Source organism: Mus musculus, chromosome 11, assembly GCF_000001635.26.
Source record: "Mus musculus strain C57BL/6J chromosome 11, GRCm38.p6 C57BL/6J".
In the NCBI taxonomy this organism is placed as follows: Eukaryota; Metazoa; Chordata; class Mammalia; order Rodentia; family Muridae; genus Mus; species Mus musculus.
In genome coordinates, this window is record NC_000077.6 from 99,850,655 (window position 1) to 99,866,276 (window position 15,622).

Consider the following 15,622-nt stretch of genomic DNA (forward strand, 5'->3'; position numbering starts at 1 on the left):
TATACTTCTGAAATAAGGCAATATTTATTGAAGAATAGTTAACACAGAATGGTAAAGGCCAAGGGAAGGATGGTAGTAGAGACTTGAGAGATATGATCAGCTATACCATGTAGCTGAGACAGACATGTAGAGGTGAGATCTTTGGGAAATATGAGCGGTACGTAATGTAGCACTCTCTTTTGGCAGTTTCTTACTGGTGTCAGGACAACAAAGGTAGGAGGCATTTAGTACAGGAAAAAGTTAACATGGATGAGAAGGTTAGAGCATTGTGATTATGGCTGCCTCGGGATTGGTAGTTAGAGAGGAAATTTAGCAAGAGGGGCCACAGCAAGTTGTACGGCAGCAAGTGGTCTGACAGCAGACTGGGCGGCAGCAGCTGGACACTCCGCAGCTGGGGCGGCAAGTGGTCTGGCAGCAGACTGGGCGGCAGCAGCTGGACACTCCACAGCTGGGGCGGCAGGTGGTCTGGCAGCAGACTGGGCGGCAACAGCTGGACACTCCACAGCTGGGGCGGCAGGTGGTTTGGCAGCAGACTGGGCGGCAGCAGCTGGACACTCCACAGCTGGGGCGGCAGGTGGTCTGGCAGCAGACTGGGCGGCAGCAGCTGGGCACTCCACAGCTGGGGCGGCAGGTGGTCTGGCAGCAGACTGGGCGGCAGCAGCTGGACACTCCACAGCTGGGGCGGCAGGTGGTCTGGCAGCAGACTGGGCGGCAGCAGGTGGTCTGGCAGGTGGGCCTGCAGCAGCTGGACACACAGCAGCTGGGGCGGCAGCAGGTAGTCCTGCAGCAGGTAGTCTGGCAGCAGCTTGGCTGGCTGCAGCTGGGCTGACTGCAGCTGGGCTGGCCGCAGCTCTCCTGGCAGGGACTTTGATCACAGCCCTGCTCAGAGCAGACAGAGCCACAACAGGAGTTGACCATGATGTCAGAGATGGAGGTTCTGAGTAGATTTCCAAGAGAGTGAGTTTCTCAAATATGTGAGTCTCCTTATTCTCTGCTCTCTTTTATACCCTGATACTGTTACCAGGGTAAGGGTCATTTCCTTGTTTTTGTTTCTCTTAATAGATAAACAGTTACTAAAGTGGCTAATTATGGCAGACTCCATGTAAGTGTTAGATGGAATGCATTTTTTTTTCTTTCTCAGGGGTCAGGGTTTATCAAATCCAGTCTTTTCTCTTGAGTCACCTCTTTTGTTTCCTTATGTGTATCATCAAATTTCAAAGGTTTCTTCTATTCTGACTCATCTGATAGTCATAAGATGACATAGCAAACTAAATCCAGCATCTCATTTGTTACCATGAAGATTCATACTAACCTGCGATGGGTCTGTGCCTCTTGTATCTAAAGACACTTTGACAAAGAAACTTTTAAAGTACTAGAAGAAAGTTTGAATTCAGATTATGTGGGGAGAATGAATTTGTGACATGGGCATGAGGACCATCCCATGTTCTTATTTCTCAAGAAGGGAATTTGGAATGGCAACAGTATAGGAAGGGACACAGGAATGCCCGTGACTTTGCTCAATTTCTAGAGAATAGTTAGGGTAAATGATGTTTATGTACCTCAGTTTTTCTGAGACAAATAACATTGTTGTGTTTTTGATATGCTGGGCTGTGAAGCAGGCTTCTCTGCTGAACTGTAAACTCATAACTCTGTATTATTGTGTTGTGTTGTTTGTATTATATTATTGTTTGTACTATTATATTGTATTATATCATACATTGTATTATTACTAAGGAGCTGCAATAATAAAAATGAACCTTTTATGCACATTGTATTCAAGTCATTGGCTGTCCCGGGTCCCTACTTTCTCCATTCAGTCCTTAAGGTATTTTCTGTTCATGTGACAGTGACCCAAACTTTTCTCCAAATTAATTGGTAATCAGACATGCTTAATGGCCACAAATATTTATTATATTAAGAGAGTAGGTATTTATTGGGACATAGTCACTCTATCACGTATGATTCTTTAAAATGTCCAAGGCATGCCTAGGATGGTAATATTATGAACTTGGTCAATAAAGTCACATGGAACATTTGGTCATGTCAGAATGCACAGTAACAGACATGGAATTCACTGCTTATGTGTTTTATAGTTTAAATAGTTGCTTGCAAAAATTAATTCTTAGATCAAATAGAGTGGCATATTCCCATGTTATCACTTAGAAAGCAGAGGCAGGAAGATCTGGAGTTCAAGGCCATATAAGCTAAATAAGTCTAGCCTAGGATATGAGACCCTGTCTCAAAGAACCAAAACAGTATAAAATAAAAGAGCTTCTTGGTGGCATCACCAGTTGAGTGACAGATATAGTGCTGGCTTAGTACAAGTGCAGGGGTAATGACAAAACCATGAAAAGGGTGGCACCCTGGCAACATGGTAGTTCCCCAGGACTGATGGACAGCAACAATGAGAAACTGAGTGACAGCAAGCAGTCTAACAACACATGTTCTGCCAACATCAGGAGTGACACAGAATTCTCAGTAGAGGCTTTGGCCACAGAGAGTCCTGGTCAAAGTAGGTGAAACCATAAGAGGTGACCATGGTGTCTTGAGTGGACATAAGATTGTCCGGTGTAGAAGTTAGCATCCTGCAGCTGAGTTAGCACTGTGGTGTTTGTAATTGTTCTATAACTATGACCTTTCCAGACATTCTGGTCTCGACACGCTGCCTATGCAATTATATTTGACTTTTAAGAAAGGGATTCTTGCATGATGTCCATTGAATAAGCTCTTCATCTCAAGAAGTTGGAGGCCCTTTTAAATTGCAGCAGCACTTCATCCAGCACCTCTGGTCCTTTTTTTGATGCCTCATTGCTGTACTGAGCATAGGATGGGTTCTTCCTTTTACTCCAACCACTTAACTCTCTGTTCCTGAGACCGGGAAACCCAACCTCTCCAGTCTGCATGATATTTAAAGTAGATGTAAACACGGTTACAACGGGGCTGGAGAAATGGCTCAGCAGGTAAGAGCACTCTCTGCTCTTCTGGAGGTCCTGAGATCAATTCCCAGCAACCTCATGGTGGCTCACAGCCATCTGTAGTGGGATCCAATGCCCTCTTCTGGTGCGCCTGAAGAGAGTGATACTGTGCTCACATACATAAAATAAATAAACAAATCTAAAAAAAAAAAAACAACAACAACAAAACTTTGAAAACATGGATACATCAGATACAAAAGTCAGACCTCGGTATATAATAGCAAAATTATATTGATATAAAAAATCAATATGGTAAAGTTGAAAATTACAAAGAAATAAGACTGGTGAAAGGTACATTGCTTCAAACTTAACATTTAGAGTAAAAGCATTCATTTTTCTTCTTTTCCACATCGGTTTTTAGTCTGTCAGTCCTATTACAGACTCCAGTTAGTGTAACTTTTAAAGCTAATAAACCTTAAACTGTCCTTCTATGCTGGAAAAGAGTACATGAAAGATATGATAGAGACAATCACTGGCAATGAGAAACTTGTCTCCCCTCAGAAGCCCTACCCCGCCCCACCGCAAGTCACCAGGACCCACACCATGTTTCTCTTCTTACTGACAGCCCAACCAACTACTGCAGGACCACGCATTGGAGACCAGCCTGTGTGGCCAGTGGCTGCAGCACACTCTATGCTGCCCTCTTGCTGGCTCTTGCTGGCTGTGCAGCCACTGCCAACCTTCCTGCTGTCTGATGTCTTCAATTGATGTGAAGCATTTATGTTCCCATAGCAACCCTGCTCCCTAAGCTTTGCTGAGATCAGCATTCTATCATTGACATGTTCTTTCAACTTCTCTCTACAGTATCTGAAAGACTGCTGAGAGAGGTGCTCAGCTTCAGCCTGAATTTACTCTTCATTGTTCATTGACCAGCCTAAAACCTTGGTCCAGCTAATCCTACAACTGCCATTTATGAACAGAAGGTCCAAAAATCCAGTATTTCTTTACTCTATGATGCTGGACGTCTTCACTTGTCTTTAGTTTATGCCAGAATACTAAATAACCAAGCTTTAATGCCAGTGAAGAGACAGACTTTCTTGCTAGCAAGAGTGAGAGCAAGCTGGCAGAGAGCAAGCTTCTGTCTTCGGTCCTTCGTATAGGACAAGTGTGGTCTAGATTAAAGGTGGATATCCCCACCTCAAAACATCTGTACGAAAGGCTTATTTTTCTACCTCAAAGATCCATATTAGAAGTGGTTTCCTACTCCAAATTACTTAAGAAAAGAATTCCACCCAGGTTTGCCTTGGTCTTTAGTTAATTCCAGATACAGTCAAATTGACAACCAAGAATAGCCCTCACAAGTCCAGTCCTTGTTCATTTGATGCACAATCATATCTCTTTATGTCATGCTTAATTTTCATACGAAAGCAATAAGCAGGTCATAATTGCACCTAACATGATACAACTATCCCATGTACAGTCACATATGCATTATATATTTAACCAGGTGGTCATTCATGGTCCAAGAAGGGTTTGTTGTTGTTGTTGTTGTTTGCAGTATGTTGTAGTAAATACAGAGACTCACAATGAATCATGAGTTAAAATATGTGTCAATTGAGATCTCAGCCTTAAATAAGATATTATATCACCTGGCCCACCCCACCCCACACTCCACCCAGGCTCAGAAAGCTTTGCAGAATAGGAGATGGTAAGAATACCAGTACTGAAGGATGAGGAGGATGCGGAAACACGTAGTGAAACACAAGACCTTCTGGGTATGACATGGTGTCACACTCATGAATTTGCAGGACCCATGATTACCTGCACAAAACTGTATCAATGGCTGGGGAAAGTCTATGAGAGCCAGCCCCTCCCTGAAGAGGTATCCACAGGTAATGGTTGGTGAGAGGAGTAGTGGTGTGGTCACTGTTAAGTTGCTCTTGTACTTAGTCCCACCCCTGCACATACAAGCAGACATAATTAGATGAAGTATCTCACAAAACAGACGTAGGAGTAGGAGGGGACATAGTGAGAAGAGTAAAGGGGTTGGTGAGAATGGAAAGGGATAAAGAGAAAACAAATATCACCAAAGTACATTATAGATGTATGAAGTTGTGAAAGATTCTAAGAATGAAGATAGGGTAGCTACTCCAGCAGGCCTTGCACTGTGCCCTTTGAACAGCTATGAATGGGGCTGGGCTGAGATCAAGAGAAGCTCTGAGCTGCTGGGGGTAGCTACTCCGTTCCTTGTCTGGGTAGATCATGGTGGATTGTCTTTACCTTCTCAATAATTTACAGGTATACAGCTACCTCACTTCCCCGCTGTGTAGACTCCTTGCCACTTGTCAAATCACTATTGGAAAGCAAATCGGAAGAATTTGTGGTGGTTGGATTAAACTGAGGGCAAGCAATCATAAAACAATGGTTGTCTGAGCAGTCATCTAAGTCAGAAATTGTAAGTTATAAAACATCAATTGAGTCAGTTATGGAAAGAGGTAAGCCATCTTATATAGTTTCGAGTACGTCCTGGTAATAGAACAAAGAACTTGGGTGTTTATTACGATTGCATTGACAGGTATCGTCTTCTAATGAGTATTCGGTTTTTGGAAACGTTTCTGACTTATATAGTTCTAAAAGTTCGTCTCTGCTAGGAACTGAGAACTATGGAAGAAATCAACGCATTTTTTTTTCCTTTTGAAAAGCCACACAATAAAATTGCTAATGAAATCCTAGTGATGGTGCTCGCTTCGGCAGCACATATACTAAAATTGGAACGATACAGAGAAGATTAGCATGGCCCCTGCGCAAGGATGACACGCAAATTCGTGAAGCATTCCATATTTTTTTGGACTTGCAAACTTTATATGCCCCAGTACAGGGGAATGCCAGGGCCAAAAAGGAGGAGTGGGTGGGTAGGGGAGTGGGGGTGGGTGGGTATGGGGGACTTTTGGTATAGCATTGGAAATGTAAATGAGCTAAATACCTAATAAAAAATGGAAAAAAAAAGGGAAGTGGAAATATTTTAAGAGCCAGAGGACCATGATGCCTGCTGTGAGATAGTGTCTTCTACATATGGGGGTAGGGGTAGGGGTGGGTGGGGGTGGGGAGCCACGCCCATGGAATCTCAACAATATGGCTGCCTAAACAGACTAATACAGTGACACCACCAGCCGACAGGCCAATGTGGATGGGGGAACTCTCACAAGGCCACACCCCTAGAAGAAGAGAGACAGGCAGTGACTGATGAGAGCAGCTCTCTGATAGGTTATTCAATCTCAGGTGGTCAGCCCTAAATGCAAATGCATCCACGAAACACTGAACGGACTCTACCAGTGATAGGCGTGTATACATATACATATACATTGTATATATTTGCTTGAAGAAGCATATAAGTATACTTAACTTGGAGTATATAAAAAATACATTTACTTGAAGGAGATGAGGTAAAGAGTTTGACTGGAAAAATGGAACACAGGACCAGTTAGAGAGAGGCGAGGGAAGGGTTGAAATAATGAAATTATACTACTTATATGTAAAAATTCTCCAAAAACTTAAAAATGTGAGTAAAAAAATAAACAAATGTTTACTCTCCATCTCCCAAATAAACAAAAATAATACAGTCAAAAAAAAAAAAAGAAATCCTAGTGATGGACTTCACACTGAAGTGGAACAATATCCATGATCTGCCTCACACTGAAGTAGCACTGAGGGGGCATCTCTGGCTTCAGAGAGACGCACTCTGAAGACCATTGCACTCTGAAGACCATTTTCTGCATGAACACTTTGTATGGTCACTTAGTGGCACTGTTTAGGAACTATTCGGTCTTAATGCAATCCTGCACAGGAATATCATTTATAGTACACAAAACTGAGACAGGAGTATTACTAGGAACAGCCAAGACCAAGTGTCCACTTCCAATGTGTTTCATTAAAAAAAAAAACAAAACAAAACAAACAAACAAACAAAAAACACTGAAATGTGTGCACCTAATTTCTTTTGTGGCAAACACTGAAAGTTTAAAACATCAAACTAAATAATTAATATTAAAACCTTTGTCCACACTGTAAAAAAAAAAAACACAAAACAAACAAACAAAAATCCCTTAGTGTTAAAGCTGATGCAGTGAGTGGCGGTTGGTTTCTCATTTCAGGAAAATATTTTAATTGTTTATTTACCAATTAGGAAAGTAAACATCTATTACTAAGGGAAATTTCAAATTGCTTAAGGAGCAACATCTTCCTTGAAGTGGGAAGATTAGCATAAACAATGACACACACACAAGTTCTGCTCATTGGCCCAAACTTTGGGGCATCATATATAAAAGGCACAATAGCGAAGAAAAAAATAGATTTTTAGGAAACTTACCTGTGAACAGAACTCCTCCCTCCACATCCAACACCATGACCAACTCCTGCTGCTCCCCTTGCTGCCAGCCCACCTGCTGCAGGACCACCTGCTGCAGGACCACCTGCTGGAGACCAAGCTGTGTGACCAGCTGTTGCCAGCCCTGCTGCCAGCCCAGCTGCTGTGGCTCCAGCTGCTGCCAGCCTTGCTGTCAAACCACCTGCTGCAGGACCTGCTTCCAGCCATGCTGTGTGAGCAGCTGCTGCCGCACACCCTGCTGCCAGCCCTGCTGCTGTGTGTCCAGCTGCTGCCAGCCCTGCTGCCAGCCCAGCTGTTGTCAGTCCAGCTGCTGCCAGCCCAGCTGCTGCCAGCCCAGCTGCTGTCAGTCCAGCTGCTGCCAGCCCAGCTGCTGTCAGTCCAGCTGCTGTCAGCCCAGGTGCTGTATCTCCAGCTGCTGTCAGCCCAGGTGCTGTATCTCCAGCTGCTGCCAGCCCTGCTGCAGGCCTAGCTGCTGTCAGTCCAGCTGCTGCAAGCCCTGCTGCCAGCCTTTCTGCCTCAATCTGTGCTGCCAGCCAGCCTGCTCTGGACCTGTGACCTGCACCAGGACTTGCTACCAGCCCACCTGCGTCTGTGTGCCTGGCTGCCTGTCCCAAGGCTGTGGGTCCAGCTGCTGTGAGCCCTGTGGCTGTTGATTAACTTACCATGGACCCACTATCTACATAAACTAGCCTTCCACTATCAAACCTACCTGATAGACACAAAAAAACAAACTCTGTGCTATTTCTCTGAAAAGATCCTTACACTGTCTAACCGCCAGTCACCTCGTTAGCAGATTCATGTGTTTGCTTATAAGTACAGCTTTATCTAGTGCTTTTCTCCTCATTCCTCTGGTTCTTAGTCAAAGCTATCCTTCATTGACCTGGATGAGCAGTCTCAGCCTTGGAAAAATTGCTTATTTCATTTTCAACATACAGAAGCATTTATAAAATCAAAAGAAAGAAAGCACTCAGCTATTTCCAGTATTAGTCATCCTTTCATTTCCATGTGTTTAGAATTACCATGACTCATGGTGTAACTCATTTGTAAAATCGTAGCATTGTCTTCCTATCCGACAAGGGTTTACTAATAAAGTCTTCACTCAATTGTCTTCTGAATTGTGCTGTGTTGTGTTTCTGTGTGTTGCTTGCCATATTATGCCATCTCCTCTGAGCCACATCATAGTCTCTGACTTGGGCAAAGACAAAATATGGGACGTAGCTAAAGATAGAAAGCATCATCCAGAGAGCTGGACTTCCTGGCTGCAGATTTGGTGTGATAATCTGCATGGCTTAATGAAACACAGCATTGGAGCACTGAGCACTGGGAACCTGTGCATCTCATGACTCACAGTTCTCTCTGTCATTTACACACACACACACACACACACACACACACACACACACACACACACACACATACACACACTGTGTGTGTATGTATATGTGTGTGTGCATATATATATTTTTTATTGGTTCTTTGTGAATTTTACATTATGCATTCCAATCCCACTCATCTCCTTGTGCCTTTGCACCCTCTCTCCACCCTTGCATCCTCCCCCACAAAAGAAAAAAATCTTCTTGTGGAAGCTGTAGAGTTTCACAGTGTGTCCCACAGTATACTTTTGCCCACACCCCTTTGCTTGCAATGTTCATTGCAATGAGTCTTTGGTCTGGCTTGAGGCTTCTGGCTCCCACTACACTATCAATACTGAACCCTCACTGAGATGACTCTTCTTAGATACCCTCTTATTGTCCCGTATGATGGAGATCCTGTAATTTTGGATCTGTAGGACTGGCCAACTTCAAGTGCTCCAGGAGTTCGTTGATGGGGTAGATGTTGGGATGGGTCAACTCAAAGGCCTGAATCTGGGCCTGAGAAGTGTCTGAAATGTTCAGACCACCAGCTCTCCCATACCCAGATCACTGGGGTGAGCTCTCCAGCCCTACCCCAGTTAGCTGATCCACTGCTGCAGCCAGTGAAGGGCACAGCTAACTCTCCCACTCTCATGTCCTCTGGGCTGGCTCCTCCAAACCCATGCTACCCAGGTGAAGTACAGAGCCTGCTCTCCAGAGTATTGTACCCAATGTGGGACAGGTCAGTTCTCTCACTCTTATGACTCTTCATTGTGTCCACATCCTTCTGTTTCTCTTTCTCTTCCATTTCTCTACCATGTACTTGCTCCTCTTTGTGGTGCCTGGGATCTCTGGGTATCTGGGATCAGCTCAGGTGTGGTCTCAGGAATGCTATGTCCCACCCATGCAATGTGACACTGGGCAGAAGCCATCTCAGGCATGGTCTGCCCACTCAGGCCTGTATAGCAGGACTGATGGTTAGCTCAGCCTAGCTCCCTATCTGGGTCCCCTGGTGGAGGACTAGTGGTCATCTGGGGTTCCTTCTCTGCCTGGATGCATTATCTTTTCTTAACAAAACCTCCCTCAATTCACCCCAACAGTAACCAGTAACCACTGAGCAAAAGAGCTAGTTTTAGAAGCCTAGAAAGCTGTGTAAACCGTTTATTCCCTTGACTAAAAAAGCTATTGGTGATGACTTTTAAGTATTTTTTAGACACAGTGTACTTGCTACTGTCTTGGGCTTTTAAAAGCTTTTTCACAGTGTGTGGGGGGAGGGGGGAGGGGGAGGGAGGGATCAGAGGACAAGTTGTGAGAGTTGTTTTTCTCCTTCCATCTTGTGTTTCCTAGGGTTCAAAATCAGGCTTGGAGCAGGCACCTCTTCCTGCTGAGCCTTCTCAGGATTTCGATGTGAGAAGGTCATCTAGAAATGGTTGATCTTTTAGAAATTGCATAATTTATGCCCTCCTTCTTATAGTTACCAGTACAAATAGCCATCTGGGGGAAAGTTAATTTGTGATAACACTGGTGAGAAAAAAAAAAGTAAAATATTTAATATTCTAAATTAAAAAGGCCAGTAACCTATGGATTTCCAGAGAATGTTCTGTAGGTTGTGATAGAAAGTACTTAGAGTAGTCTTTATTGCACATAATCTACAAAAATATAACCCAGGTGGATAAAGACTTAAAATTGACTTTTGAAAAAAACCTTGAAACTCACCCAGATGGTGGTGGCACAGGTCTTTATTTCCAACATTCAGGAGGAAGAGGCAGGTGGATCTCTGAGTTCAAGACCAGCCTGGTCTACACAGCCAGGGTGGCAGGACAGCCAAGGCTAGCTACACAGAGAAACCCTGTCTCAGAAAGCAAACAAACAACCCGTAAAACTTATAAGAAATATAGACAAACATCTCTTATGTCTTGAGGAAAGACTTTTTAATTAATTATTTAACATCCAAACCACTGTTTTCCCTCCCCACTTCCTCTCAGTCCTTCAATCCCACCTTGCCTCCCCCAAATCTGCCCCTCCTTTCTTTCTCTTCAAAAAAGGGGAGGCCTCCCATGGATATCAACAAATAAGACAAGGTGCAAAGCAGCTAAATAGGGGGGAAAGGTCCCAATAGCAGCCAACAGAGGCAGAGACAGTCCCTGCTTCCACTGCTAGGAGTCCCACATGAAGACCAAGCTACACAACTGTTACATATGTGCAGAAGGCCTAGGTCAGTTTCCATGCATGCTCCCTCATTGGTGGATCAGTCTCTGTGAGCCCCTACAGGCCCAAGTTAGTTGATTCTGTGCGTTGTCTTGTGGTGTCCTTGACCCCTCTGGCTCATACAATGAGGAAGGACAAGATTTCATCTCGAAGAAAAGCAGCCTATTTGACTGCTAACATGTAGATTTTATAATCATCAGAGACAATAACAGAAACCTGAAAAACACACGTTATAAACTATGTGGTGTTTATGGAGGAGCTAGAGAAATTACCCAAGGAGCTAAAGGGAACTGCATCCCTATAGGTGGAATAACAATATGAACTAACCAGTACCCGGGAGCTCTTGTCTTTAGCTGCATATGTATCAAAAAATGGCCTAGTCGGCCATCACTGCAAAGAGAGGCCCATTGGACTTGCAAACTTTATATGCCCCAGTACAGGGGAACGCCAGGGCCAAAAAGGGGGAGTGGGTGGGTAGGGGATTGGGGGGGGGTGGGTATGGGGGACCTTTGGGATAGCATTGAAAATGTAAACGAGGAAAATACCTAATTAAAAGAAAAGAAAAGAAACAGAAATAAACATATATAATAAAAAATATAAAGAAATGGTCAATCAGAATAGAACAGCAAAGTGCACATATGAAGACTAAATTGAGGCCTTTGTATCCATTTTAATGGATCTACATGTTCAGGACTAACCTAACCCATAGTGGCTTCTTTCTCTCTCTACCTTCTTCTCCTGGTTTTCCTCTGACCCCAAACCCAGGAAACCTAAACCCCACCTATATCTCTTCTGCCCAGCTATTAGCTGTTGACATCTTTATTTACCAATCAGAGATACCTTGGGGGCAGGGTCACTTGGGTCTACATGCAGACTCCAGGTCTTGGGGGCCCTCACTTAGTATTACAATAGACAGCAAGACCAAACCTCAACAGGCAAAGCCCTCCCTGCCCCTCTGCCCAGGGCTCAGGCTCCCTCCATGCTGTACCTAATAAACATGACGAGGCTCTGAGTTGTCGTGTAGTTGGTCCCTTCCATCAGAGCAAGCACAGGCCACTGGATCCCATCATCACTGCATGTTTCTCTTCTTCCTTCATTCCCTGTCACCCCAGCCAGGTCAAGACCCAGAACATGGCACCGTGTGTTTGAGTCCTTGTTCTTTGGCACTACTGAGCATCTTTAGACCGTTCTCAACACATAATGTTCACTTCATGTAGTCAGACCTCTATCAGTGGCTTCACTACCAATGTATTCAATCCATTCAGACTGTTTTTCAGAAAAACAAATGCAACTGTAATGAATATATTATTCAATGAACAGTGCAGTGGGATAATTACATAAATCGCATTTCTATTTTATAAGATGGTGCTGAAGCCAAGTCCATAGTTGAAAAAATTGTCTTTTTACTTTTAAAAATTTGTATTGCTGATAACCCACTAAGCCCAGTTAGAGCTTATCATATGCACATGTATTTGGACCCATCCACTGGGTCATGGGAAATCTCTCAGTGGCCATACATCCAGAATGAAATGATCTCCCTACACACACACCAGCAGCTATCAACTGCCAGTAGTTCATCAGGAAGAGTTGAGATGCAGGAAGCCCCTCCAAATTTGTGATGGAATTCTGGCTTCTTTGATGTCATGCTGGTCATGTGCAGGTAGCCACAGCTGGTATGAGTTCAGATGTTTATAGTCACACCAAGTTCATGCCTCCTCCCCGTCCTCCTTCCCTGTATGTTCCTTAAACTTTGGTGACAGGATGGGGGTGTTACAAATAAGCTCTGGAGATCGATCCCGTAACTTTTTTAAACATTGAAAAAAAACAACCTACTAATGTTGTTCAAACACAATGGGTAGTTCTGAAATTTCACTCCAAAGATATATGAAAACTACTCACTAGAAGATGTGGGTACATACAGGATTCACACTAGCTGAAATGATGGAAATATGTCCATCAGCAATAGAAAGCATTAGTAAAGCTTGATCCCACCAAAGATCACCAGAGACAATGAGTCTATAAATCACAAACAAATGTGAGCAAAAGACAACAAATAATACATGCTACATGATTTCACGTTTAAGAGAGATCAAAAGTTGACCAACTCTGACACACATACGAGCTGCCTTAAGGAGAAGAGCAGTGGTACTGCCTTGATGACAGACACCAGGTAGGCCACGGTTTCCTGACATGAATGATGGACACGCTCTGCCTTTATCATATTCAGTCAAGCGATGTATAAAAGTGCATTATTTTTCTGAAAATGTATTTTACGATTTGATTTCTTTTAAGTAAAGGTATATGGATTCATCTCACAGAATTTAATTTCCTCATTTCATAAAGACAATGTGCTGACTGGGGTAAATGATCACTGCTTACTGGTGCTATTGCTAAAAAAAATAAAATAATAAAAATAAAAATAAAAATAAAAATAAAAATAAAAAATGAAGATCTAAAGTGCCTGATGTTTTCTAGGTCCTTGAGTCCACTTATTCTACTGACCCACACTTGGTTTTATTTTCATATGAAAAGGACTGGGGAAGCCACCTCTACCCACATATCCTTTGATAAAGCTGTCCTAATACATGTTTGCTGCCTCTTGCAAGCTTCTCTGCGGAACAAGCTTGGACCCAGACATGGATTGAATGTGACACTGTGAACATATCAGTAATGCTAGCTTCTCCCCTAATCTGCATAGAGCCAAAGGTATAAGATGAAGGAAAAATTTAACTCCTTTCTGTGGCCACAACAATTGTCACATAGCCATGACATGAGCAGAAATGACACTGATGAGCATATGCAAAAACACTCTACAATTAGTTATTTAAAGAAAATTATCGAGGATTTGTAATATATTAAACAACTTCCTCCTTAGAGCATTTCCCCATAAGCCATTGGAAACAAACAAGGAAAATTCCTGTCCTGTCCAGAGTATAAAAGCCCCAGGTCTGAAACAGTTGTCAGAATCTCAGAAACTCCTGTGAACACAACTCCTCCCTCCACATCCAACACCATGACCAACTCCTGCTGCTCCCCTTGCTGCCAGCCCACCTGCTGCAGGACCACCTGCTGCAGGACCACCTGCTGGAGACCAAGCTGTGTGACCAGCTGTTGCCAGCCCTGCTGCCAGCCCAGCTGCTGTGGCTCCAGCTGCTGCCAGCCTTGCTGTCAAACCACCTGCTGCAGGACCTGCTTCCAGCCATGCTGTGTGAGCAGCTGCTGCCGCACACCCTGCTGCCAGCCCTGCTGCTGTGTGTCCAGCTGCTGCCAGCCCTGCTGCCAGCCCAGCTGCTGTCAGTCCAGCTGCTGCCAGCCCAGCTGCTGCCAGCCCAGCTGCTGCCAGCCCAGCTGCTGTCAGCCCAGGTGCTGTATCTCCAGCTGCTGCCAGCCCTGCTGCAGGCCTAGCTGCTGTCAGTCCAGCTGCTGCAAGCCCTGCTGCCAGCCCTTCTGCCTCAACCTGTGCTGCCAGCCAGCCTGCTCTGGACCTGTGACCTGCACCAGGACTTGCTACCAGCCCACCTGCGTCTGTGTGCCTGGCTGCCTGTCCCAAGGCTGTGGGTCCAGCTGCTGTGAGCCCTGTGGCTGTTGATCAACTTACCACAGACCCACTAGCAACAAATCTGCAAGATAACCACAATACATCAAATCTACCACAATTCTCTACTAATAATATGTACTTAACAGTAATACATGTCTCATAAAACTCCATCATTTTCTTGTAAACAGATTTGCAACTTGATCACTGGCTACCATCAAATCCACTTTGGTATCTTTTTTATTCCTCTGGCTGCTTCTAAACATCAACTGATCTTCACAGGCATTTGTGATCTCAGCTTTGACCAAGAGATAGTTGCGTTTTTAACCCAGAAATTAAAAATAAGAAAAAGTACTCATAATCATCTAATTAGAACCTCACAGTGAAAAATATCTAGAATTTTATTCCAATGTTTTTATATGATTTCATGATTCATCTTGTAACTCCTTCATGACCACTCTATATTGTCTTCTTAGCTAAATAAATAAATAAATAAATAAATAAATAAATAAATGCATTGTCCATTGGTGTTTCTAATAATTTTTTTCTTTTTTTTGAGACAGGGAATTTTTTACTATATTATTCTGTGTTTTGGTTTTTTAATTTTTTTTTGTTCTTCAAATTATGTTACATCACTTATGTTGCAAACAGTTTTTCCAAAGTTGTTATGTTTGTAGAACTCCATCACTGTGACTACAATATATGGAAGAATGACTTAATGGATGATCGACCTATTTTTTGCTCATGCTTTCAGTACAGGTTTTTCTGGGAGGCTCCAGTACTTGAATGAAATAGCAGTGTGGCCAGAGCAGTTGAAAAGGTGTTTATACCATGTAGACCAGAAGCCAGCTCAAGAAAGTTTGAGTGACCTAATATAACCTTCAGAGGCAAAGCCTAGGGTCCTACGTCCTCCAACTAGGTCCTTCCTGCTTGGATTTACTGAGTATATAGAACAGTGCCATTACCTGATGAACAAGCACTCAGTGCATGAAACCATAGAGGGCATTTTAGATTCAAGCAATAGCACTTAAGCAAATACAACACAAGTTAAGTGACCTGTGTTGTGGCAGGCAGTTGGGGAATAGGTGGAATCAAATCAAGGGCCCAGATTGTCAGATTCTCAAGGCAGGGCTGTCATGGGTGCAGTTTTAGTTTAAGGAAACATGGCACTGCAAGCTGAACAGTGAGGAGATGTGTGCTTTGCCTTCTTCTCTGGCAATATCATTAG

General features: G+C 43.6%; 3 protein-coding genes and 1 non-coding gene across 7 annotated transcripts; 3 read left to right on the forward strand and 1 right to left on the reverse strand.

Annotated features, from left to right (window-relative positions):
- Positions 1–951, reverse strand: Krtap4-16 (keratin associated protein 4-16). Its single transcript, NM_001013823.1, has one exon. It carries the CDS (start codon positions 916–918, stop codon positions 310–312), a length of 609 nt encoding a protein of 202 aa, NP_001013845.1. The 5' UTR covers positions 919–951; the 3' UTR covers positions 1–309.
- A 4,702-nt stretch (positions 952–5,653) lies between these two features.
- Gm26324 lies at positions 5,654–5,760 on the forward strand. The gene has a single exon (XR_003949966.1). It is a non-coding gene; the product is annotated as a U6 spliceosomal RNA (small nuclear RNA).
- A 1,502-nt stretch (positions 5,761–7,262) lies between these two features.
- On the forward strand, positions 7,263–8,406 carry Gm11568 (predicted gene 11568). Of its 4 annotated transcripts, none has more exons than XM_030246112.1 (2): positions 7,317–7,696; positions 7,727–7,952. In XM_030246112.1, exons 1-2 carry the CDS (start codon positions 7,317–7,319, stop codon positions 7,950–7,952), a joined length of 606 nt encoding a protein of 201 aa, XP_030101972.1. The 4 variants fall into 4 exon arrangements, with proteins under 4 accessions (NP_001191959.1, XP_030101972.1, XP_017170130.1 ...); XM_017314641.2 differs by having other exon boundaries at positions 7,317–7,645; positions 7,697–7,952; XM_017314642.2 differs by having other exon boundaries at positions 7,317–7,600; positions 7,667–7,952.
- Positions 8,407–13,821: 5,415 nt separating this feature from the next.
- Positions 13,822–14,917, forward strand: Gm11559 (predicted gene 11559). Its single transcript, NM_001177484.2, has one exon. It carries the CDS (start codon positions 13,873–13,875, stop codon positions 14,446–14,448), a length of 576 nt encoding a protein of 191 aa, NP_001170955.1. The 5' UTR covers positions 13,822–13,872; the 3' UTR covers positions 14,449–14,917.
- The last annotated feature ends 705 nt before the right edge of the window (positions 14,918–15,622 follow it).

Bases quoted from the DNA above. Each gene is read 5' to 3' on its own strand.
- Krtap4-16 (NM_001013823.1), bottom strand. From the start codon at position 918: ATGGTCAACTCCTGTTGTGGCTCTGTCTGCTCTGAGCAGGGCTGTGAT.
- Gm11568 (NM_001205030.1), top strand. From the start codon at position 7,317: ATGACCAACTCCTGCTGCTCCCCTTGCTGCCAGCCCACCTGCTGCAGG.
- Gm11559 (NM_001177484.2), top strand. From the start codon at position 13,873: ATGACCAACTCCTGCTGCTCCCCTTGCTGCCAGCCCACCTGCTGCAGG.